General features: G+C 38.5%; 1 protein-coding gene across 4 annotated transcripts in view; it reads right to left on the reverse strand.

The window, feature by feature from the left end:
• Positions 1 to 25202, reverse strand: part of cdin1 (CDAN1 interacting nuclease 1) — a 160589-nt gene that overhangs the window by 63343 nt on the left and 72044 nt on the right. For 3 of the 4 annotated variants that reach the window (XM_061896055.1, XM_061896052.1, XM_061896053.1), the window contains 5 exons: positions 17801 to 17880; positions 17541 to 17590; positions 13548 to 13615; positions 11016 to 11081; positions 8411 to 8516 (listed from right to left, as the gene is read on the reverse strand). In XM_061896055.1, coding sequence (XP_061752039.1) covers positions 8411 to 8516; positions 11016 to 11081; positions 13548 to 13615; positions 17541 to 17590; positions 17801 to 17880 — 370 coding nt within the window. The remainder of the gene's footprint in view (positions 1 to 8410; positions 8517 to 11015; positions 11082 to 13547; positions 13616 to 17540; positions 17591 to 17800; positions 17881 to 25202) is intronic. The other variant, XM_061896054.1, reaches the window with a different exon arrangement.

Here is a 25202-nt window from a genome sequence, read left to right on the forward strand (position 1 = left end):
TGCATAGTGAAAATCCATGATCTACATATTTAAGCTACATTTAAAGGCCTACTGAAACCCACTACTACCCACCACGTAGTCTGATAGTTTATATATCAATGATGAAATATTAACATTGCAACACATGCCAATACGGCCTTTTTAGTTTACTAAATTACAATTTTAAATTTCCCGCAGAGTTTCTTGTTTAAAACATTGCGGAATGACGATTAGATGGATTAGATTAGATAGTACTTTATTTATTCCGTCAGGAGAGTTCCTTCAGGAAAATTAAAATTTTCAGCACAATCCCATTCAAGTTTAGACAAACATTACAGGGAGACAGAACAGGATCGCTGACGGGTCTGCCGGCTTCCAGCGCCCCTTACAAAAAAGATGAGATAAAGGTAAACAAAGGGGGGGAGGGGGGGAGAAAAAAATAGAAGATAAAAATAAAATTTAAAAAATGACGCGTGTTTGTGACGTTATTGGTTGTAGCGGACATACAGTATTAGCCCAGCACCAGTTACGGGTAAAAGTCGTCTCTTTTCATCGCATAATTTCACAGTATTTTGGACATCCGTGTTGCTGAATCTTTTGCAATTTGTTCAATTAATAATGGAGACTATAAAGAAGAATGCTGTTGGTGGAAAGCGGTGGATTGCAGCTGCCTTCAGTAACCGAACACAGCCGGTGTTTCTTTGTTTGTTGTGAAGCTTTAGCGAACATGTTTCTCTACCACATGTCAACCAGCAAGTTTTTGGATGAGAAAATTGTGATATTAAGTCGGCTCTTACCGGAGACTTGTGCGGAGTTAGCGTCCTCCTGCAGCAGCTGTCATCTTGGCTCCTCCATTGGCTTCTCTCAGAGACACTGGCGGTCACCGCACCCCTCCGACTTTGAGGTATGACTTTATAATCTCACTAAAACACTAATAACACAATAAGCAGATAATGGATTTTCCAGAATTATCCTAGTAAATGTGTCTAATAACATCTGAATCGCTCCCACTGCACTCGCCTTTTTTTTCTTGTGCTTTACTCTATTTTTTCTTCCTACATAAATTTTTCATCCCTCTTCCAATTAATGGGGAAATTGTCGCTTTTCTCGGTCAGAATTGCTCGCGCTGCTGGTGTCTATGATTGTAATCAATGTGCGAATGTGAGGAGCCCTCACACCGGTGACGTCACGCGCACATCGTCTGCTACTTCCGGTTCAGGCAAGGCGTTTTTACTAGCGACCAAAAGTTGTGAACTTTATTGTCAATGTTCTGTACTAAATCCTTTCAGCAAAAATATGGCAATATCGCAAAATTATCAAGTATGACACATAGAATGGACCTGCGATCCCCGTTAAAATAAGAAAATCTCATTTCAGTAGGCCTTTAAGCAAGTGTGGATGGCACTGAGAGGAAGTGGGTAAAGTGACTAGGTTTGGTGGAAGCGGGGATCGAACCTGCAACCATGAAGTTGCTGGCATGGTCGCGCTACCAACCAAGCCACAGAATATACAGTCGTGGTCAAAAGTTTACATACACTAACAATAATGTTATGGCTGTTTTGAGTTTACAATAATTTCTACAACTCTTATTTTTTTAGTGATAGAGTGATTGGAGCACATACTTGTTTGTCACAAAAAACATTTATGAAGTTTGGTTCTTTTATGAATTTATTATGGGTCTACTGAAAATGTGACCAAATCTGCTGGGTCAAAAGTATACATACAGCAATGTTAATATCAATGTCCATAATGTAAACAAGGTACAATCTATCCTTTTGGTTACATGTCCCTTGGCAAGTTTCACTGCAATAAGGCGCTTTTGGTAGCCATCCACAAACTTCTGGCAAGCTTCTGGTTGAATTTTGACCACTCCTTTTGACAAAATTGGTGCAGTTCAGCTAAATGTGTTGGTTTTCTGACATGGACTTGTTTCTTCAGCATTATCCACACTTTGGGAAGGCCATTTTAAAACCTTAATTATTGCCTGATTTAGCCATTCCTTTACCACTTTTGACGTGTGTTTGGGGTCATTGTCCTGTTGGAACACCCAACTGCGCCCAAGACCCAAGCTCCGGGCTGATGATTTTAGGTCGTCCTAAAGAATTTGGAGGTAATCCTCCTTTTTCAATGTCCCATTTACTCTATGTAAAGTAGCAGTTCCATTGGCAGCAAAACAGGCCCAGAACATAATACAACCACTACCATGCTTGACGGTAGGAATGGTGTACGTGGGATTAAAGGTCTCACCTTTTCTCCTCCAAACATATTACTGGGTATTGTGGCCAAACAGCTCAATTTTTGTTTCATCTGACATCACATGGACAACGATAAGACGTTTTGGAGGAAAGTTCTGTCGTCAGATGAAACAAAAATATTAACAATGCTGTATGTAAACTTTTGACCCAGCAAATTTGGTAACAGAACCAAATTTCATGAATGTTTTTTTGTGACCAACAAGTATGTGCTCCAATCACAAAAAAATAAGGGTTGCAGAAGGTAAACTTTTGACCACGACTATATATATATATATATATATATATATATATATATACACATTATGTGTATATTATATATTAGCTTAATAAAATACCACACTATTGGTACATAAATGCATTTTTTTGTCACAATGTCATACAGGAACATTTTTTGTTTCATATTTTACTTGAATGCATGTAATTTATTTGCACAAAACCTACGAACAGTTTAATCCTAAATTCTTTCAAGTTGTATTTTGAAATTAAGTTTGCCAGCGAGCACAAACATTGGAGTTTTCTCAATTATTTTTGTACTGATGTATGCATTGATCACTGACCGTATAGCAGTTAAAGTAACAGAGTTTGAATAGTCAAAATATATGGTATTTTATATCCTCACAAAAATGTTACATTCTGGGATATTTTTAATTGAATCAAGTTGTCGGAACGCAAGTGCAAATTCCGAAAGTGTTCATTGAATGCGGAAGAGTTGGCAGATCTGCAATGGAACCTTTAAATCCAAACCCTACGGATGCCATACAATTGGGAAACTGACCGTGATATTTGGTATCAAAGTCTTGATGTGTAATGTTACGTTATGTATGGTAATTTCCTGTTATGTTGGTGTGATAGTTAACATTAAGATATATTCATTATTCTTTTAAAGTGGTTAACTTCTTTTTATACTTGTAAAGCAGTTAAGGATGCCAAAATGTGACTTACAACATCGCCTGGGTTAGTACAATTGTTATTGTACACAGATTATTACATTCCCTTTTATTTCATGTTTTAAATTGAGAACAAAAGACTTTCAAACACACACACACACAAAATATTTTGTTTGTGCTTTAAAGACACAATTCAGTGTGGTCAAGACAGATGATGTATTAAGGCAAACCCAAAAGTCTTAACCCCTGCTTCATATGAGGAACAAATGAGGCATACAGTGCCATTATATTGTTATCAATCATTTTGTGTGTGGACGCCTGACAATTCCTTATCAGAGCTATCCTTTTCGCGCTTCTGTTAGGAGACTTTTTGTAGTTCAAAAATCTTACAGCTGATTTATTTTGGGAGGGGGAGAAACCGGTGATGGCAAAATTAATTTCCTCATTGGCCAAGGGAAAGACTGACCATGATGGGGTTTGTGGGGATAACAATAACAAAAAAAGTCTAAACATCTAATCTTTTATAGAAATCTGTACGGTATATCCTGTTTTGTTAGTATTGATTTTTTCCGTTCCAGGCAATTAAATAGTGGATAGATCAATCATTTTAATAAGTGGACTTTATGAGATGCGGGGGCATATCATTAGACTTGATAATGGGCAAAACAAGATAAGCACATCAATTTAAGAGGAAGCTACTAAGGTTTGATATTAATGCCCATTCGTTGGATTAATTTTTCAGTATAAAATGTTTTTTTGAGTCTCTGACAGTCTATACAGCCTCAACTGTAAAGAGAACCATAGATCTATTTGCGAGGAGAGTTTATTTTGTGTCAACTCTGACTAAGGACCTTCATTTCTTGTTTCCTATCAATTATGCAGTAGTGTTTGAGATGGAAATGTTCAGCCAAGTAATAGATAATTACCGCTTCCAGGAATTGTTTCTCTTAGGAGCAAAAATATGGCATTATTTGAGGTGTGGCATTTATTTTAGCAAACAACAAGGCAAAATACTTGTTAGAGCAGCAGTTGCTATGCAGATACATGGTAAATGAAGACTAAATCAACATCATGCAGTATAGAGTTGAGTTTGTTAATAAAAGTGCACTTACCTGATCCATTTATTGTATATTTTTATTGTATTCATTATCACGGCATGATTTAAAGTACTGCAATGCTACAACGCTAGCAAAGCAATGAGGGTAACTAACGAAAACAACAAACCGTATTCAAACAACCATTTAAAGTACTACTGTCTATTTGATACCGTGCTGTGTTTAACCACGTTTCCCAAAACACACAAGAGGGTCGTTATGTGTTTAAATTAATATTCACCACCAGGTGAATAATTCTTACGCAATAATTTAGAGAGTTGGGCGAGATGGATAACTCAATTATCTCAACATCCGTCTGAGCACAAGGGCTCACCGGCTCTGGAACGCCACCAGCTAAGATTGATGGCTGAACGACAACGATAGCCGCTGTTACACCATCTCATCCAAGCACTGGGCTTGAACACGCTGTCTGATTCCACAGTAGACCATTTTTCCACTTTTTTTTTGTTGCTTTCCCCCTTATTTCTTCGGAGCATTGTACGTAAAGCATCATTACCTCTCACTCCACTGAAGAGGGGTTCATTATGGGTTTAGTGTGTTGGCAAGACTATTGTTTGGATGATAAATGTAGTTGGTTAGAGCTTTGGAGAGAAAATTACTTATGTTTTTTTCCCCACTTTCCATCTAGAAAATCATGTTCCCATAGCGCCCCTTTTTTGCTGAAAACCAAGAGCAATTAACACAAAGGGTGAAGCAGCACAGTTAAACCAAATAGGGAATTCAGGAAAAATAAGCAAATCAGTGGACATGTCAATCAAAGGCAGTGATGTAATCACAAACTGTGCTGTGGATTCAGAAATAACGCTTTGGGGTTTATAGTTTGGCATGGAAATCCCAGTTTTGAAGCATAAAGGAATGGGCACAACAACCCAAACATCAGCCCCTCTGGGTTTGTGATTTCTGTTTATATGATAAAGCATTGACCCACAATGACATAAATACCTGAGACAATGATGTTAAAGGGCTAACAACGAATGAAAAGTCACGTCACATTTGGAAATGTCAACTTTAAATGTCAATTAAAAATTAGCGGCTGCTGGGAAAGGTAAGGATCTGATGTTTAACATTCCTGTTCTGACAACGGGATGTTTATCTGACCGGGCTTGTGGCTGACATACATTGTCAATCGTCTAACACATTTGGACAGGGCCGCGCCACTGAATATCAATGAAAGACACCTCCGGGCAAATATGTAAGGCTCCCAGACTATGCCTATCCTCCCAATCAGCATGTAAGTACTATGATAGTTTGACCTACTGTTGACTGGCGGTGCAGAGATAAAAGATGGAAACTAAAAGAGACTTTCTTCAAAACAAAAACAAGGAAAGCTATTCATGGAAACGTCATCTGTCTCTCATGCAGTCTGTAAAATGCACTTAAACAAAATCTTGTCATATTGAATGGGGCCTTCTAAAGATACATACCATTAAAATCAGTCATTTTTTAATAAAAATTCGTGACACATCACTATATTTGTTGAAAGATTAAAATATGTGTATGATGATGGATGAAATGTAAAAAAACAACTGGTAAAAAATCAATTAGATGAGAGAAAACTACTTTAGGTTACTTTTTATTGCCGTAGCATTGGATATAGATTTCATGCAGGCTGTAAAAGCTAGCAGTATTTCAATGTTCTTCTGTGTCTCTGTTCTTATGAACAGCTTGGCGTTAACAAAACGACAACAAGAAATTGGCAATTGTACGTCTTTGGAGACTGCATCATGCCGTGGCATCACCAGGACACCCGACAGTCACTTTTTCAATCCTGTTGTGTTGAGATGGAAGCAACGGTCCTACAGGTAAGGATGCGCACCAAATCCGGTACTTTTTTGGCACAGAGCAAATCCCGCCTGTTCGATTGATTCATGCAAAATCCAACAGTCCCGTGTTTTGGTACCTGTGCCCCCCGGTTGCCGACTTAGCTCTTTGCATTTTGGCATTTTGCAATCACTCCAGCTGCACTGAGAGTGGATTCAGCCAAACTACCTCTAGGTAATGTTGCAATTTTCAGTGCCAGCAAATTGATTTAGAAAAATGCTCCAAAGAATGTTAAGTAAAGCTACACTTTTCCAAAAATGTGCTAACTTGGTACTGATAAGGCAAAGCTCTCAATTTACCGGTCGATCTACGTTCCCATCCTCACCTATGGTCATGAGCTTTGGGTCATGACCGAAAGGACAAGATCACGGGTACAAGTGGCCGAAATGAGTTTCCTCCGCCGGGTGGCGGGACTCTCCCTTAGAGATAGGGTGAGTAGTTCTTCCGTCCGGGAGGAGCTCAAAGTAAAGCCGCTGCTCCTCCACATCGAGAAGAGCCAGATGAGGTGGTTCGGGCATCTGGTCAGGATGCCACCCGAATGCCTCCCTAGGGAGTTGTTTAGGGCACGTCCAACCAGTAGGAGGCCACGGGAAAGACCCAGGACACGTTGGGAAGACTATGTCTCCAGGCTGGCTTGGGAACGCCTCGGGATCCCCCGGGAAGAGCTAGACGAAGTGGCTGGGGAGAGGGAAGTCTGGGCTTCCCTGCTTAGGCTGCTGCCCCCGCGACCCGACCTCGGATAAGCAGAAAAAGATGGATGGATGGATGGAGACTGATATACATTGGCTTTGCTATTGACACGCATTAGCGTTTTTATATGACAATTTTCATACCTCCAAGTTTATTAATGAAAACTACAACTATGGATGTTAAAATCAAACAGCTGATGTGTAAAAGTACAACACTTAAGAGTATTAACCATATTTGGGCACAACATTCATAAAACAACACGCCGTGCTGTAAACTATACACTATTGCTATTTAATGTCTTGGAATTGCAACTGTAATTGCAACTTAATGTTATACCTGCAAATGAGACTGCAAAATGTGATAATGACACAAGATGGACAGCAGTTCATTTTTAAATGTTGCAAAAAAATATGAGGAGATGTTATGGAAAACAAATCATATTTATTAAACACACATCCCACTTCCAAAGACATGCACCTGTGGATAGGTTGATTGGCAACACTAAATTGGCCCTAGTGTCTGAATGTGAGTGTGAATGTTGTCTATCTGTGTTGGCCCTGTGATGAGGTGATGACTTGTCCAGGGTGTACCCCGCCTTCCGCCCGATTGTAGCTGAGATAGGCGCCAGCGCCCCCCGCAACTCCAAAAGGGAATAAGCGGTAGAAAATGGATGGATGGACATAGAAGTACCGAAAATTGGTACCTTTGAGTACTTTTATCGTTCCAGGTACCGGGGATTGGTACTATCGATTCAAATGTGAACAGTACCCATCTCTAGTATTTTATCTAGCTTCCCTTCTTTTGTCATATTTAATGTACACATTTTGGAAAGAAAATAGTCCTGCAGTAAAACAAAGTTTACTGCAGAGGACCTCAGAAGATATCTCCATAGATGTTGTTTTTTGTTTGTGTACTTCACTGGGTTTGGTGTTAAAGGCACAGGTGGATACATGCCAGATGTCTTTTACGGCTGTGAGGCGTCATATTTGTGGGATTTTTGTGTAAAAGGCTCAAACAATACTGAGGCATTAATGCATTATGAAACACTATGGTGCTCTTCGATGTATAACTTAAAAACATAATACAAAAACATAAAAACCTATACACTGCTATGTCAAGTGACTGTCAAGCACCAAACAGTGATTATCAGAAAGTGTTCATTTTGGCTCACGTGACAGTTTTTATTGACAGAAATCTGAGAAATTATGTGCCGCTTGTTTCGTCACCATCAACTATAACTATCTAAATGGAACTAAGTAAAAGGATAAGTTCCGAAGTGCAGCATCATTTTGATCTTGTAGCGTCAAATAAGGTAAATGCCAGTCTTTTGCAGTTTTGTATTTGGCTCATTGACCAGAGTTGCATGTTGTATATTTTTTGTTCCTCAGCTATTCGTTAATAAAAAAAACCACACAGACAAAATAAACAAGCATTATAATTGCTAACTGTTCATTTTTTTTGTAAATCAAATATAGTGACTTTTTTAACCCCGCAGATGGGCAATTATAAAAGATCAATACAGCATTGGTGCAGTGTCAATGTAGGCAGTGAGTGTGCCACACACTCACTGAGGCATATTTGACCCATCACTTTTAATGACTCGCAGGAAGAAAGGAGAGACAAATAATTTTGTAGAAAGGGGGGGTAAGTAAAAAAGACTGACCTGTTCCAGTAGCTCCAGAACTGTTCGTTGAGATAGGTGCGGTGACTGTGGGTGTCTCCGAACGAGGCCTTGCTCTCAATCCAGTGGATGATGTGTCCCTCCACAGCTTTCCATGAGCAGATACAGAACATTTGTCATTTAAGTAAAGTTAAAGTTTAAGTACCAATGATTGTCACACACACATTAGGTGTGGCGAAATTTGCATTTGACCCATCCCTTTGTTCACCCCCTGGGAGGTGAGGTGAGCAGTGAGCAGCAGCGGTGGCCACGCCCGGGAATAATTTTTGGTGATTTAACCCCCAATTCCAACCCTTGATGCTGAGTGCCAAGCAGGGAGGTAATGGGTCCCATTTTCATAGTCTTTGGTATGACTTGGCCAGGGTTTGAACTCACACCTATCAATCTCAGGGCGGACACTCTAACCACTAGGCCAGTGGTTCTCAGATGGGGGTACGTGTACCCCTGGGGGTACTTGAAGGTATGCCAAGGGGTACGTGAGATTTTTACAAAATATTCTAAAAAAAATAGCAACAATTAAAAAATCCTTTATAAATATATTTATTGAATAATACTTCAAGAAAATAGGAATGTAAGTTCATAAAATAAACTGTGAAAAGAAATGCAACAATGCAATATTCAGTGTTGACAGACAGATTTTTTGTGGACATGTTCCATAAATATTGATGTTAAAGATGTATTTTTTCGTGAAGAAATGTTTAGAATGAAGTGGATGAATCCAGATGGATCTCTATTACAATCCCCAAAGAGGGCACTTTAAGTTGATGATTACTTCTATGTGTAGAAATCTTTATTTATATTTGAATCACTTGGTTTTTTTTCAAGAAGTTTTTAGTTATTTTTATATCTTTTTTCCCAAATAGTTCAAGAAGTTTTCCACTCCAAATGAGCAATATTTTGCACTGTTATACAATTTAATAAATCAGAAACTGATGACATAGTGCTGTATTTTACTTCTTTATCTTTTTTTTTCAACCAAAAATGCTTTGCTCTGATTAGGGGGTACTTGAATTAAAAAAAATGTTCACAGGAGGTACATCACTGAAAAAAGGTTGAGAACCACTGCACTAGACCACTGAGTAGTCTTAAACAAGACGCAGGAAAGGCCATTCATGTTTTCACCAGCTACTCTTTGAAAAAGTATGTACAGGTTAAAGGGAAAATGCACTTTTACAAAAATGTATTTCCCTTACCATTCACAATCCCTATGTAAAAACACAGAACACATGTTTTTATTTTATATATGCATTCTAATTCGTAAAATGCGGCCAGTACGCCATAAAGCTGTCTAAAAATGTTTTCTCAGAAAACGCCACCAATACTCTGTTTACGTTACGGGACCTGAGTTTTAACCAATTTGTAGCGGTATAGTTACTATTAGCGCTGACGTAGACGATATATTTTTAGTGGCACTGTGATCATAGATAGCTATAATGACATATTAAGCCGGTGAGCTGCTGCATTGCCTCTGCATTAATTCTGGATTGTACTGTCAATCATGCCTCTCTGCTAGATAGCAAAAGGATGTGGCCATAAATCGAGAAGATGGTCAACTTTAACAGACAATTTATACAACAAAATAAGAATAAAACGAAAATATGTCTGTTTGTGGCACGTTGTTTTAATCCTTTGTGAGGGTTAAAATTAATTCTCCATCCAAACAGATACATATACATATATATATATATATATATATATCTATATATATATATTTATATATATAGATATATAGATATATATAAAGATATATATATATATGAACATCCAATCAGTCGGCATCCTATCGAGAGCAGACATTGTAAAGTAAATGTTTGTTTTATTATGTTCTAAGTTTGTATATCTTGTTCATGGTAGTTCGGTTGGTAAAGTGGTCGTGCCAGCAATTTGAGGGTTGCAGGTTCGATTCGCGCTTGTGCCATCCTAGTTACTGCTGTTGTGTCCTTGGGCAAGACACTTTACCCACCTGCTCCCAGTGCCACCCACACTGGTTTAAATGTAACTTAGACATTGGGTGTCACTATGTAAAGCGCTTTGAGTCACTTGAGAAAAGCGCTATATAAATATAATTCACTTCACTTCACTTCAACACTTAGTAATACTGCTGCAAGATGCTTGTTTTTTTGTTGAAGGGAAAAGCAAAGAATGAGCACAATACGTAAAATATTAGATGTTATTATGAATGTGCCTGTTACTACATTGCATATATACTTACAGCGTGAGTATAAAAACGATGATGGAGGCTTTTAGATGTTTTTTATAGAGTGCTTTATAGACGCAACAGAGCGACTCCCATTGGCTACACGTTAGCAGACTCTTATTTATGAGTTGGAAAGCATAAAAAACTGGAGAAACATAATGTGTGCTCGTCTTACATAAGGATTGTGAATGATAAACAAAATAAAAAAAATTGCAGCATCCTTTAAAGGGGTTTGATTAAACAAACTCCGTTTCTACCTAGTCATTTTCCAACATGCAAGTATAAATGTGCTGAACTTCAATGTAACTTTGTTTAGCATGTTCAAAATAAAATAAAAGTAATACCCTAAACAAGGAATGTAAACATCGACTTCTGTAGGTAAATACTAACCAATTGGTACCTCCAGGATGATATCTGGCGTTTTGTCGTAGCCTCTAGCTCTGAGTTGGTTTTCATCTACAAGAGAGGGCAGATGTGTGACATTTGCTTAACTTTGGATTGAACATGACTTATTCAAAACCAACAACATTCACCGATGTTTTCTTTTTTTATTTCGCAAAGTTCTCCCAGCAATACCTGGTGTCTACTTGCTGTGTGTGCACAAAAGCTGCGCTCCAGTTTGAAGTTTGGCGAAGCTTGATAAAATATATAGCGAGGCGGACAAGGTTGGCGTTATAGTCTGAGTAAGCGTGACCCCGGTCCTTCCAGACTGCAGCCATTGTCCTTGACTTTTTGCACACTTCAGCCATTATCCAACACCTGATTTCTCCATTAAATCTCAGGCTGACCAGGTCATTCGGTTCCAAGGGCCTGCCTCTTTGTCTCCAGTCGAGCTCAACTAATGGGGCATGGAGGAGAATTGAGAAGAGATGGAGGGTGCCGGTGTCAGTAAAGAGGCAGCATCAGCCAAGGATTGGAGAGAAAAAAGGGGGGAGCCAGGCGTGAGGTCAGAGAGGCTGCCAGAGGCTTGCAGTGCACATGGGGCATCCTGTGCTGTGCTAATGTGCTATAGGAGAGGGACCTCCATTCGCGCCGGCTGGGCTGTTGACATTGTCATGTGGCTCTGATCGCCTTTTTACATCACCTTTGATTAAAATTAATGGGCCGTCCCTGCTGTTGGGTAGCTTATTTCCAATCCATTTATCAAGCCGGGTGAGGTTGCCTCACTGGCCCTCGTGCCCTCTGACAGTTTTAGAACAGTCCTCTGTAAAGCCGTGAAGAAAGGTCAACACCGCGGGTCCAAATAAATGATGTGGTCTTAATGACACAAGGAATGACTTTCATCCTTCACTCACCTGACCTATGGGATGATGATGATTGGACGGGGGCGGGAGAAGGAAGCAGAGGGTTAAATAACAACTTCCACAATTTCACACATGGGCACTACCTTGATTAAATCGGGCTGGGGCAAAATAATTTTGCAACAAAATAATATTACCACAACCAAAATATTCTTAAACCCCCATCCATCCATTTTCTACCGCTTATTCCCTTTCGGGGTCACGGGGGGCGCTGGCGCCTATCTCAGCTACAATCGGGCGGAAGGCAGGGTATACCCTGGACAAGTCGCCACCTCATCGCAGGGCTATTCTTAAACCATTTTAAATAATTCTAACAGGTCTCTCGTTTAAATCAACAAACAAATATTAGCAACACTAGCAAAGCAATTACAAAAGCAATGTCCTGTTAGGTTAGGCTTCAAAAGGAACCGCACACGTTTTCTTTAGGAATTCTAATCCATAAATAAACATTAGCAAAAGTCAGCTAACAATAGAGCAAATTGGAGTCACTCCACTCCACCTACGAAAGCGCTCTAAAAACATCCAAAAAACTCCATCGTTTTATTCAACTGATGGGATGTTCATATTTTCTCATTTAGATGAAACAATAATACTAATATAATCCTCGCAAATAATTTCAATAAAGTGCTGCAAATGAGCGTCTTTTCGTGCCTTTTTCGCCATCTCTGGGTATGAATTGAATGTCAAAGCTGACGGCCACAACCCTGGACTATCCAGGTGAGAGGCATGATTTATAATCCAGAAATAACTTTCACTTGCTCAGAGGGGATGAAGCAGCTCACCAGCTCAATGTGTCAATGTAGCAGCATAAGTGAGTTAATTTTCTATGATCACGGCGTAGCTTAATATAATTAATTAATCACGTCAGCGTGATTAATATTGTTAATACTTGGTCAATATTCAGGTCATGAGATAAAAATAGAGTGCTGTTGGCGGTTTTTAGATATTTTTCAGAGCGCTTCATGAGCGGAATAGTGTACTCCAAATAGCTGCATTGTTGGCCACCTCCTACTTGCCATATTTTACGACTGAGAATGCATTAAAAAAAAGAAAAAGATGTGTTCTTGTCTTACATATGGATTTTGAATGATATGTCAAAATCCCCAAAAAGCGCAGAAAAACAAAATTATAATTTTTACCATCATGTCATAGACAAATAGTAAGCAGGGTGAAGCAAAGCCTTTTTCTGATTTTACAGTGAAGTGGTATCTACACAAGGCACGCCGATCTAGCCTGGGGCGTTAAGGGCGGTATCAGAGCCATGAGGAAAGTTTTGCCTCTATGACCTTAAAACCTGTAACTTCAAAAGTAACCACTTTAACACATCTTCTCTCAAAAGTAGTGAGAAAAGCTGTTTTCTCATGTTTGGTGCTCGTAAGCAAGCTCATTAAAAAGTTACTTTTGCATAACCGGGAAACCACACTGCATCAATATCAGGTTTGTTGGTCATAAGCTAATGCTTAAGACTTTTATTAATATTAGGGTATTAGCCATAAAAGTACACACCAGTTCAGCACCAACCAATCATAGCAGGTTATTTTACTGAGCATGTTTCACTTAGATGACCACAGTGAATTTACAGAAAGCAATATAAAAAAAAAAAAGTCAGGCGATGGCTTACCTAGAAAGGACAGATTCTTCTCCTTCAGTTTGTCACACAGCAGGACTTCGTGCTCTTGGCCAATAGCGCTGAGGATTTAAGAGTCAAGGATTCCAGAAGCAGTTAGTGGGTTTACGGTATTCTGAAGCACATTATCAACTAAAACATGCCAATGGTTATTCTCCAAGATTCTACAGGACAATCACATTTGTTTGCGCATTTGTAAGTGAAACGTCTGCATGTTCTGAAATCCTGTTTCTATTGCAGGGTCTTCCCGATCAGGAGTTCTGCCAGTTGTGGATGCAGTTCAATTTTCCTGTAGTTAACACCATTTTGTTCTTCATCAGTTCTGTATGTTGAAGAGGTTCATTTAGCCTGCTGATGTGTATGTATACATGGTTGATTTATATAGGCTAGAAAGGTAAAGTTGTCAGGTACAAAACTTTACCTTAGTAGCCTATATAAATCAACCATTTATAAATTAAAAAAAGCATTAGTTTTGGTTGAAACTGAAACAACAATGCACTCCATTTTGACTCAATTGCAATATCACCCATCCATCCATCCATCCATCTTCTTCCGCTTATCCGAGGTCGGGTCGCGGGGGCAACAGCCTAAGCAGAGAAACCCAGACTTCCCTCTCCCCAGCCACTTCGTCTAGCTCTTCCCGGGGGATCCCGAGGCGTTCCCAGGCCAGCCGGGAGACATAGTCTTCCCAACGTGTCCTGGGTCTTCCCCGTGGCCTCCTACCGGTTGGACGTGCCCTAAACACCTCCCTAGGGAGGCGTTCGGGTGGCATCCTGACCAGATGCCCGAACCACCTCATCTGGCTCCTCTCGATGTGAAGGAGCAGCGGCTTTACTTTGAGTTCCTCCCGGATGGGAGAGCTTCTCACCCTATCTCTAGGTGAGAGCCCCGCCACACGGCGGAGGAAACTCATTTCGGCCGCTTGTACCCGTGATCTTATCCTTTCGGTCATAACACAAAGCTCATGACCATAGGTGAGGATGGGAACGTAGATCGACCGGTAAATTGAGAGCTTTGCCTTCCAGCTGAGCTCCTTCTTCACCACAACGGATCGGTACAACGTCCGCATTACTGAAGACGCTGCTCCGATCCACCTGTCGATCTCACGATCCACTCTTCCCTCACTCGTGAACAAGACTCCTCGGTACTTGAACTCCTCCACTTGGGGCAGGGTCTCCTCCCCAACCCGGAGGTGGCATTCCACCCTTTTCCGGGCGAGAACCATGGACTCAATATCACCCAATAAAATGTTATTATATTACATGTAGGTCCAATGGTTTTCCTGCTTTATATGTAAGGAATTTTGCTAAGGCTGCAACTAACAAATAGTTTAATTGTTGACTAGTTAGCAATTATTTATCAGTTTTGTTGACTAGTCAAACAATTATTGCTAATGTTCTGCTGTACACGTGTTTGACAGTGAATCCTTGATTTCAACTCTGTATCAAAACCTATTATAGTCAATTTTAAACTGTAACAAAATAAACATTAATTATTGACTAACAAATGGTTTTAATTTATTTGACAAAGTATAAAATCGCAGTGAAAAATAAATCAACAGACTTAAAGTGCAAGTTGTCCTGTAAACAGGATATACAGTGCAAAAGTATTTTCATTCTGTACTTTAGCTGCGAATATTTACCGAAGCGAATACAACTGTAAACATGAACATCTCTGATGGTCTACCAATTAAAATATAAATGACTTGTCAACAACAGCAAACATTTGTTGATTCATTTCTATAATCAACGTTGTCAATAATGTTGACAAATTGTTGCAGCACTACTCTAAAGCACAAAGGTGTAATAATTAAAGTAAAAGGTATTTGTCTTCTAATTGCACAAGTGATCAGTTTTCAGGTTAATTAGCTCTGTCTTTGACAAATGGGTATGACCTGTGGGGAACCTCAGGGCTCCATTTTGGGGCCCCTGTTGTTAACTTGTACATGCTGCGACTTGGCCAGCATTATATGCAGTTTCAATGTGTTTTACCACAACTATGCATATGACACTCAGATCTACCTGTCACTCACGCTAGTCTAACGTTGGCCTGTTAATTCACTGTGTTGCTGCATGGAACAGATCAATCCTGCTACTCAAGTCCTGACTAGGCCCAGGAAATATGACCATTATAGTCCAGTGCTTAGGTCACTGTGCCATCTTCCTTTTGCTCAGAGAATAGACTTTAAAATAGTTTTGCTGGTGCTGGTGAACAAGTCTTTTTATGGTCCTGTGCCAAAGTACATTTCTGACATTTTAGAACTATATGAACCATTACTATGGACAAGACTCTCACAATATCATGCTAGATCCACTAAACAACCATTGTACCAATCGCCCGGTTAAAGGGCTGCACAAACCACAACGACTTCCTCGGCTTGGATCCTACATCAGGGCAAGGAAAAACTTAACCCAATGGGATTACAATGAGAAACCTTGGAGGGGAGTCTCCCCCGCCCCCGGGCGACCGGTGCAATGTACGTCAAGTGGTTCTAGCATAATTCCATCAAGCAGTGCGGCTTATTAGGTTACCACTGAAATAAAAAGTACTACAACATTTTGACAGATTTTTGAGCACCTTGTGTAATGTTCTATAATCTCAATGGAATATTAAACGTTTTGGTATTAGTTTACTGCCGTAATATTGCAGTTTATACGTATCTCTTATGTGTGACTGCTCTCTACTGGTCACACTTATCACTAAACCATGTACCACATAAAATAGCTTTGAGGTCGGTAAGCACAACCAACATTATTCCGTATATCGGGTTATAAGGCGCATTGTTGACTTTTGAGAAAATTAAAGGATTTCAAGTACGCCTTATAGTCTGAAAAATATGGTATGCTCCTAAAATCCGGGATAGTCTTGCAGAAGATGTGAGATAGACCTCAAAGTTGCCAATGTTCACATCCAGTTGGAAAATAGTTGTATTCAGTTCTGCATATGACAACTGAAATAATTTGATCTAAACTCTTTGATTTAAATTTGAATTATAATTGTTTTTATTATTATATTTTACGATTGAAATATTTTATTGTAATTTTTGCCTTCTTGTATTTTTTTTGCAAATCACTTTGAATCCATCCATCCATCCATTTTCTACCGCTTATTCCCTTTTGGGGTCGCGGGGGGCGCTGGCGCCTATCTCAGCTACAATCGGGCGGAAGGCGGGGTACACCCTGGACAAGTCGCCACCTCATCGCAGGCACTTTGAATTGCCTTGAATACAATTGTCTTGCATTGTCTCTCACTAAAAATCTTGTAAGTGGCTTTATTATTGGACATACTTAGAATGTTTTCCAAGTATGTATGTAGCTCTTGTTTCAAGCAACCAAATAGAATCTTTGATAACTACTGGCTTTGTTTTGTTAATAATCTACCGCTAAATGTGCAAATGTTGGTTGACTGGTTGTCAGGTCTGCCCCATTGGGTCAAATAAAATAAAGGATTGAAAAAATGTGTAATATCAAAAACACATAGAAATAAGGACATCTCTTCCAGGAAACACTGCTTGCTATTTAAAAGACTTTAGTGGTAGTGTAAGGTTTCCTTTTCTTGTGTGCGTTTCTACAAACTTCATTATAACACTTCATTAGTTACTATACCTAAACAAGAACTTGATGAACGTGCCATGAGCTCTCCGTGGTGCTGAACGTCTTCCAATTGAACACAAAGCAGATTACATATTTACACAAACCACTTTAGTTAATACCAAACGACCGGTGTGCAAGTTATGACATTTTTCCTTTGTATCACACAACATTGAGCCCAATTCACACCACGCACATGGGCATTTAGCCATTGAGCCTCCCAACAACCCCCCCTTCATATCCGGCATCATCATCTGCAACAGAGGGATGGCAAGCCAGGATGAAACGCCTCCTCTGTGAAGCAGAAACTTTTATGTGGGGTGGAAGGCAGACACATCTCATCCCCTTCAATAGCTCCTCGTCAATTTTGAGCTTAAAATTTTATGGGATAGGATACTGTTTGATGCAGTCTACCAGTGGTCCATAACAGCAGTCATTAACTGTGCACTGAGGAGAGAGGGGGTAGGGGGGTTATGGTGTGTGGGTTAAAAAAAAAAAAAAAAGAACAGGTGCAGCATTTCCATATAGTGAAGGGTAAGAAAAAACAAAAACATAGCAGTAAACAGTCAAATAGATGCTAAAGCAACATTTTAAAGCATATTACATAGTTAGTAGATTTGAAACAAATTGTTTTGAAGTAAAACATGAAATATTTACTTGGTAGACATTCTTGGCCAAAGTTTGATCCGGGATTAGCGATGGCTCCTTCAGCATGTTGTTGAGGACTGTTTTTGAGGCTGAAAGCAAAACCACAACAAACATTACCATGCATATATTTTAAAGGCTGTGTAATCCCATTGTGGTTTCCACTATCATTAATAATCTCAATATATTTGTACATTGTCAACTTGAATAAATAAACTGCACCTCATAGAAACACCTCCTTGTCACCTTCAGAAAATAATTGGCCATAATTACCAGGAGGTTATGTTTGCATCAAGGTTTATTAGTATGTTTGTTAGTTAGCAACATAACTCAAAAATTTAGTGGCGGATTTTGATTGCACTTTCAGGAAATGTTCGAAATGGGATAAGGAACAAGTTATTAAATTGTATGGGTTAATAATTTCTACGTTACCTTACATTAAGTTATTTATTTGTGTGTGTATGTTAGCTTACCCGGCTCCACCCACAGAAACAAAGAGAGTGGATGACAGAAAAGAGGGTTCACTCTGCCCAGATGCTGAAACCAATGCAAAGAGTAAACCCTCTTGCAGCATGTTTGGAAGCAACAGATGAACAAGACAAACACAAACATGGGATTAGGCCCAGGCCAATAACAGATGATATATTGCTGATAAACAATATTACTGTAGCAATATTTTGAGACCAAATTAAGATCTAATGTATTCCTAATAATACTAGTTATGCAAATACACCCTTTCCAACCCAATAAACATATTTCTCATTAGTATTTTGACCTAAATAAGTAAACAATAAAAATAAAATGAACTATCTCGGTTAGCAAAATGTCATTTCTATAATATTGCAGTAAACTACTTGAAGTGCAGTTTTTTTTCCCCAAACGATAGTTAGTTGCTATCACTTTCCAAAAAATATGTCATACTGGACTCTTTGTCCGTGTTATGACATTCAAGAGCATTGACTATGTTAATTGGATTTTGATATTGAACAAACACATTTAGGTAATAAAAGCGACGCACAGAGTGAACCCTCTTCCACTCTGGAAGTGACATAGGAAGAAAACAAACACACATGGACATAGAAATATATTGATGCGGGAAAAAACATTGAGTTCATGTTCTTGTATTGTTTGATTAATAGATTTAGTGATTATCGGCCCAGGCCTATAAGAACATTTCATGAGGTTTGTTTGTCTGTCTGTTAGTTAGCAACATAGCACCACAGATTATACATTGACATTATATTGACAATTGGCCACCGCTCTCACTGCAACAAAAAGATTGCTAATCTTTGGGAAACACTAATTTTTGTATCAAAATGAATCAAAATTCAAAAAGACAACAAGATCATAACATAAAAATACCTTCGTAAATAAAGGCGAAATAAGAAATCCCCCTGCTCCATGTCTAGTTCTTCCAATGTGGTCATATATACCAGAAAAACAAAGAAAAACATTGGAAAAAGACAGAATATTGAATAAGACTGCGTGGTTGCCCTATAAAGTCCAATAAAAATGGCCGCTTGGCATCTATACAGATTTTCTGTAGATAAATGTTTCAGTCCAGAGCACAGGAGCTCTATGTAGTTTATCTACGCTACAAACACTGCCTGTTCTGCATCTCTCATCCCCGTTCTTGTTACACTAACATTATAAATCAGAAAGAAAGGCCTGCTGGATGGGGGGTGCCCTGGTACTGGGGGGAGAAACACTTAAATCATTTCTTAAAAAGATTTGGATTAAATGGATTGTAACATTGTGTGACGAAATGGTGTCGGCAAGCCGTTTCAGTGATATATATACACTCATGCTGCTGACAGACATTACAGACAATACAAGGAATGTTTCAATTCACATTTCAAGCATGGGTGGCGTCTGTAATAATACCGTGTGGAGAATCCCAAGCTCATTTTCAAAACTATGAACATGATATAAATAAGCCTCTGAAATTCAGAGAGACATTTAAAGGAGCATTCTAAAGCCTCCTTGTTGATCTTTTACAGGCTTTGCTGTCACAATGAGGACGTTTTGAGCCCTCATCTGGCTGAGCTTAGAATAAAGGAGAAAGGTGGAAGAGGGACACAGCCTTAAGCATTTCCCTCCTCGCTGACACCTCTTTTATTTGTGCTACCTTCTCTGTTTTAGCCACAATCTCCCTGCAGCCTATAACCCCACACTCCCTCTCAGAACTGCCAAGCACAGGCTTTATTTTTTTGCTTGTTTCTCTACCAGATTCCTCTTTTTTTCCCTCCTCAACGGCTCCATACCACACTCCTGAGCAGGAAAGGAAGGTTGTAATTTCCCTGTGAGTTAGGACACCTCATGACAAATGATAATGGATAATCAATAAAGCCAGGAAATATGAGGCAGCAAACTTTATGAAGCCAGGAGACACATTACTCCCCGACAACACAGTTTTCCCTTAACAAAGTCACTACTCGACTGTGCCTAATAATCTGAAGGAAAATCAAAGGAGCCGCAACCACATCAGCAATATTGGCAACTTATTCCACTTTAATGGCATTTTGATTGATTTTTTTTACCCCCCTTCTTCCTAATGGTCCTTTTATAGATTTGACGCTGCTCCTGCAAAACAGTCATGTGTATTAAACCTCCCTGAAGGCAAACGGCAGCTATTAAAGTGCTTGTCTCACTAGTGCTCATAATTGGAGGTTGACCATCACCACAATTTGGTCTAACGCAACAACACAAACACATGGTTTTTGCACTAAACCAAGGGTGGTCAAAATGCGGCTCTCAAGCTACTTGTGGCTCTTTGGTTCAAATGACGCTGCCAGAACAGAATGTTGTCATTGTTTGACTGCGCTGTCATACAGTTACGTTTCTGAGCCAAAATGATTATTCAACGTTTTACAAACTCATACACACACACTATGTGTTAATTTGCCAGCTATCAGCAGCCTGCCAGCACTACTGTGGGAATCACAAGACCATAGTCAGAAAGACACAAAGCAATAGACAGATACAAAGAACCTTGACTTGTAGAATTTTGGGATGTCCTATCTGAATAGTTGTATTATTTTAAAGTAAAAAAATGCTTAAACTAAAGTCCATTAATAAGTAGTTTGTCTAAAATGGTAAATGAACGTCTAAAAAGCAGAGTTGGGTATCAGGGAGGATTTCACGATACAATACATACTGTGTCATGATAATTGAAGGAGAACTACCGTATTTTTAGGATTATAAGTCACAGTTTTTTTCATAGTTTCATATACTCCGGAGTGACTTATGTGTGAAATTATTAACACATTACTGTAAAATATCAAATAAAATTATTTATTTCATTCGCGGAAGAGACGAAAAAATGTCAGCAATCGTCACACACACGTCAAGCAATATAATTCGGCGGGGGAAGGTCATGGCAGAAGTGCATTGTGGGTCATGAGATGCTAACTGCTAAATGCTACTGCCGTAGCTAGTAAAATGGATCGTTTCAACGTTGGCGGTAACTTATAAAAACTGAGAAGGGCTGAACAACAATGGCACCGGAAAGGAAATCATGTACTGCAGATTACAAGCTGGGCGTAGTGAAATATGCAGCAGAAAACGACAAGAGGAAGCGGCGCATACCTTTGGATTTGGCAGAGTTGTTTAGAAGCGACATGGAGGAAGAAGATTTCATGGGATTTAGCGATTAGGAGTGACAGATTGTTTGGTAAACGAATAGCATGTTCTATATGTTATAATTATTTGGGTGACTCTTACAATAATATGTTACGTTAACATACCAGGCATGTTCTCTGTTGGTTATTTATGAGTCATATAACGTACACTTATTCAGCCTGTTGTTCACTATTCTTTATTTATTTTAAATTGCCTTTCAAATGTCTATTCTTGGTGTTGGATTTTATCAAATACATTTCCCCAAAAATGCGACTTATACTCCAATGCGACGTATACATGTTTTTTTCCTTCTTTATTATGCATTTTCGGACGGTGCGACGTATACTCCGGAGCGATTTATAATCCGAAAAATACGGTACACTTTATTATTAAACTTTTGCCTATTATTCACAATCCCTATGTGAAAAAAGAACACACATTTTCCTCTTTTTAATGCATTCTAATTCTAAATATACAGCCCATAATAGAAGGCCAACAATATAGCGAATGGGAGTAATCTATCTCTCCCTTAAAGCCCTTTAAAAAAGATCTATAAACTGCCACCGATACTCTAGTTACCTGGCGGGACCTGTAAATTGATCAAATATTAGCAAATTGTTATTGTAAGAGTGAGTGAAATTTGTAAACCAGTGATGTTCAAAGTTGTGGAACACAGCTTTTTTTATGGACCTGTATAGCACATAAACATAAAATAAAAAAGAAACCCTTCAACAATAGAAAAAATAGACCAAAAAGGAATAATCTTAAATAGGAAAAGGGTCAAATATTGAACAATAACATATATTTGTTTTTAGGTATATGTGTAACGTTTCTTTAGCCTTTCTTTTAGCCATTTTGATTACAACAGGAATGTCACGATATGAACATTTCTTATCACAGTTATTGTGAACAAATGTATCACAGTTATCATTATCATGGTATTTTTAGATGTGCTCACATTTTTCCAAAAGTACAAAAAAGTAAAAATATTTTAATCGAGCTTTATTGAAAAAAAAAAACAACACATTCAAAATGATTTCCTTTGAAGAATAAATATTATTGTAGATAAAAACGTTGTAATTGTTCCTCAAGTACAAATTGAATGTGGAACAAGCGTTATAAACAAAGTAATATGGCAGAAACAAAGTAATAACATAACTAAGTAAACATAAAAGTGCAAATTGTGCAAGATAGCACCTTATGAACATAGGGAATAAACGAAACAAATGATAAGAATTTTGCAGCATGGCACCTGATGGCCATAACAAATAACTGCAAAAAATTGTGTGTTCATTAGCGATTTAGTCTTACACATAGAGCTGCATGATTATGGCCGAAATAATAATTACGATAATGTTTTATTAATAGTGAAATCACAATTATTAATCAGGATTATTCTATTCATTATGTTAGGTAAAACAGTGTTACGGTGTGAACATGTTGCCAGCATGTAATTTGTAATGTCTAATAAAAAGACTATAAACGTGCTTTTGAACGCACGCAGGGACTACAAGGAAACGGAGCGCTTGGCTTTGTTTACTCCAAGAAGGACTCTACGGAGCAAAGTCTGTGTAGTTGCATTCCGCCACGTTTCCAGCCAAACGACGCGTGTGCGCATGCGCCGGCGCTGCTGTGAGTCCGTTTCCAGGAAGTACGAAGTATTGCATAAAATGCATTGATAAGACCTTTTTTCTTTAATTGAAAATATAAACGGTATTACTAATCATCTGAAATTTTACTGCAGTTTATCACTAAACCATTTACCATTACATCCATGGATTACAAATAACATACTGACGTCAGCAACTCTCATCTCTCTATTGTCTTTTGTAGTTGTTCACCAAAAAATCTAAATCATGACCGAAAATTAAATTGTCGGGAAAGAAATTGTTTATTTTTGGCCAAAATCGTGCAGCCCCAATTCTGCATATACACTAGTCCAATGACACCAAGTATATTTGCAAAATAGTTGTATGAAAAATGTGTTTTACTGTAACTGTAACTATACTAGGGGTGTACATTTTCAATCACATTCTGATTCCAGGGGCGACAATTTGATTTAGTTTCAATTCTCGATTAAACAGATTCTCGCAATGTATTTGGAATAATTATAATTATTTTTTTCATAACAGATTAAAGGTTAGAAAAGTTCCTTCAAGTTGCATGTTGATAGCTTATTAATAAAAAAAAGACAAAAACTATATACATATATATACATACATAAACATACATATATATATATACATATATATATATATATATATATATATATATATATATATATATATATATATATATAAAAACACACACACAAACATACATACATACCATATTTTTCGGATCATAAGTCGCTCCGGAGTATACGTTGCACCGGCCGAAAATGCATAATAAAGAAGGGAAAACACATATACGTCGCACTGGAGTACAAGTCGCATTTTTGGGCGAAATTTATTTGATAAAATCCAACACCAAGAATAGACATTTGAAAGGCAATTTCAAATAAATAAAGAATAATGAACAACAGACTGAATAAGTGTACGTTATATGACGCATAAATAACCAACTGAGAACGTGCCTGGTATGTTAACGTAACGTATTATTGTAAGAGTCATTCAAACAACTATACCATATAGAACATGCTATACGTTTACCAAACCATCTGTCACTCCTAATCGCTAAATCCCATGAAATCTTCCTCGATGTCGCTTCTAAACAACTCTGCCAATTCCAAAGGTATGCGCTACTTCCTCTTGTCATTTTCTGCTGCATATTTCACTACGTACAGCTTGGAATCTGCAGTACAGGATTTCCTCTTCGGTGCCATTTTTGTTCAGCCCTTCTCACTTTTCATAAGTTACCGCCAACGATAAAATTACTCATTTTACTAGCTACGGCAGTAGCATGCATATAGCATATAGCAGTTAGCATTCCATGACCCACAATGCACTTCTGCCATGACCATCCCCCGCCAAATTCTTATTGGTTGACATGTATGTGTCGATTGCTAACATTTTCTTCGTCTTTTCCGCGAATGAGATAAATATGTTATTTGATATTGTGTAATCAGCAGTACATGATTTTTTTTTCGGATAAGTTACCGCCAACGATGAAATTATCCATTTTAATACCTACTGCAGTAACATATAGCATATAACAGTTAGCATTCCATGACCCACAATGCACTTATGCCATGACTCTCCCCGCCGCATTCTTATTGGTTAACGTGTATGTGACGATTCTGACATTTTCTTAGTCTCTTTCGTGAACGAGATAAATAATATTATTTGATATTTTACAGTAATGTGTTAATAATTCCACACATAAGTCGCTCCGGAGTATATGTCGTACCCCCGGCCAAACTATGAAAAAAACTGCGACTTATAGTCCAAAAAATACGGTACTTATATACACTGTATATATTTTTTCATTGATTTCTGTAAAATATATATACATTTAGAACAGGGGTGAGTAAGGATTGCGATTTCGATGTAAATCGATTTTTTGGCACTCGTAAACATTACTGTAGTCATTTGTTTTGTGTTGTTGTTCGTAGCGGGGCAGAACAGCATAGCATCAAACTAAGAGCTGATGCTCTAACATTTTGACCTTCTGCACAAGACTTATTTTCAATCTCCCCTTGTCTCATGATTTTTTGGGGGGGGACTTTCAGTGAGTAATCACACTTAGAGTCCACTTCCCTAGCTATTTTCGGCAGCAGCGGAGTTAAAAATAGCTATAAAGCATTGACCTTGATGCTGACCTTGTGGAATTTCAGCCAAGCATTGACGTGTTG

Source organism: Nerophis ophidion, linkage group LG03 (assembly GCF_033978795.1).
Source record: "Nerophis ophidion isolate RoL-2023_Sa linkage group LG03, RoL_Noph_v1.0, whole genome shotgun sequence".
In the NCBI taxonomy this organism is placed as follows: Eukaryota; Metazoa; Chordata; class Actinopteri; order Syngnathiformes; family Syngnathidae; genus Nerophis; species Nerophis ophidion.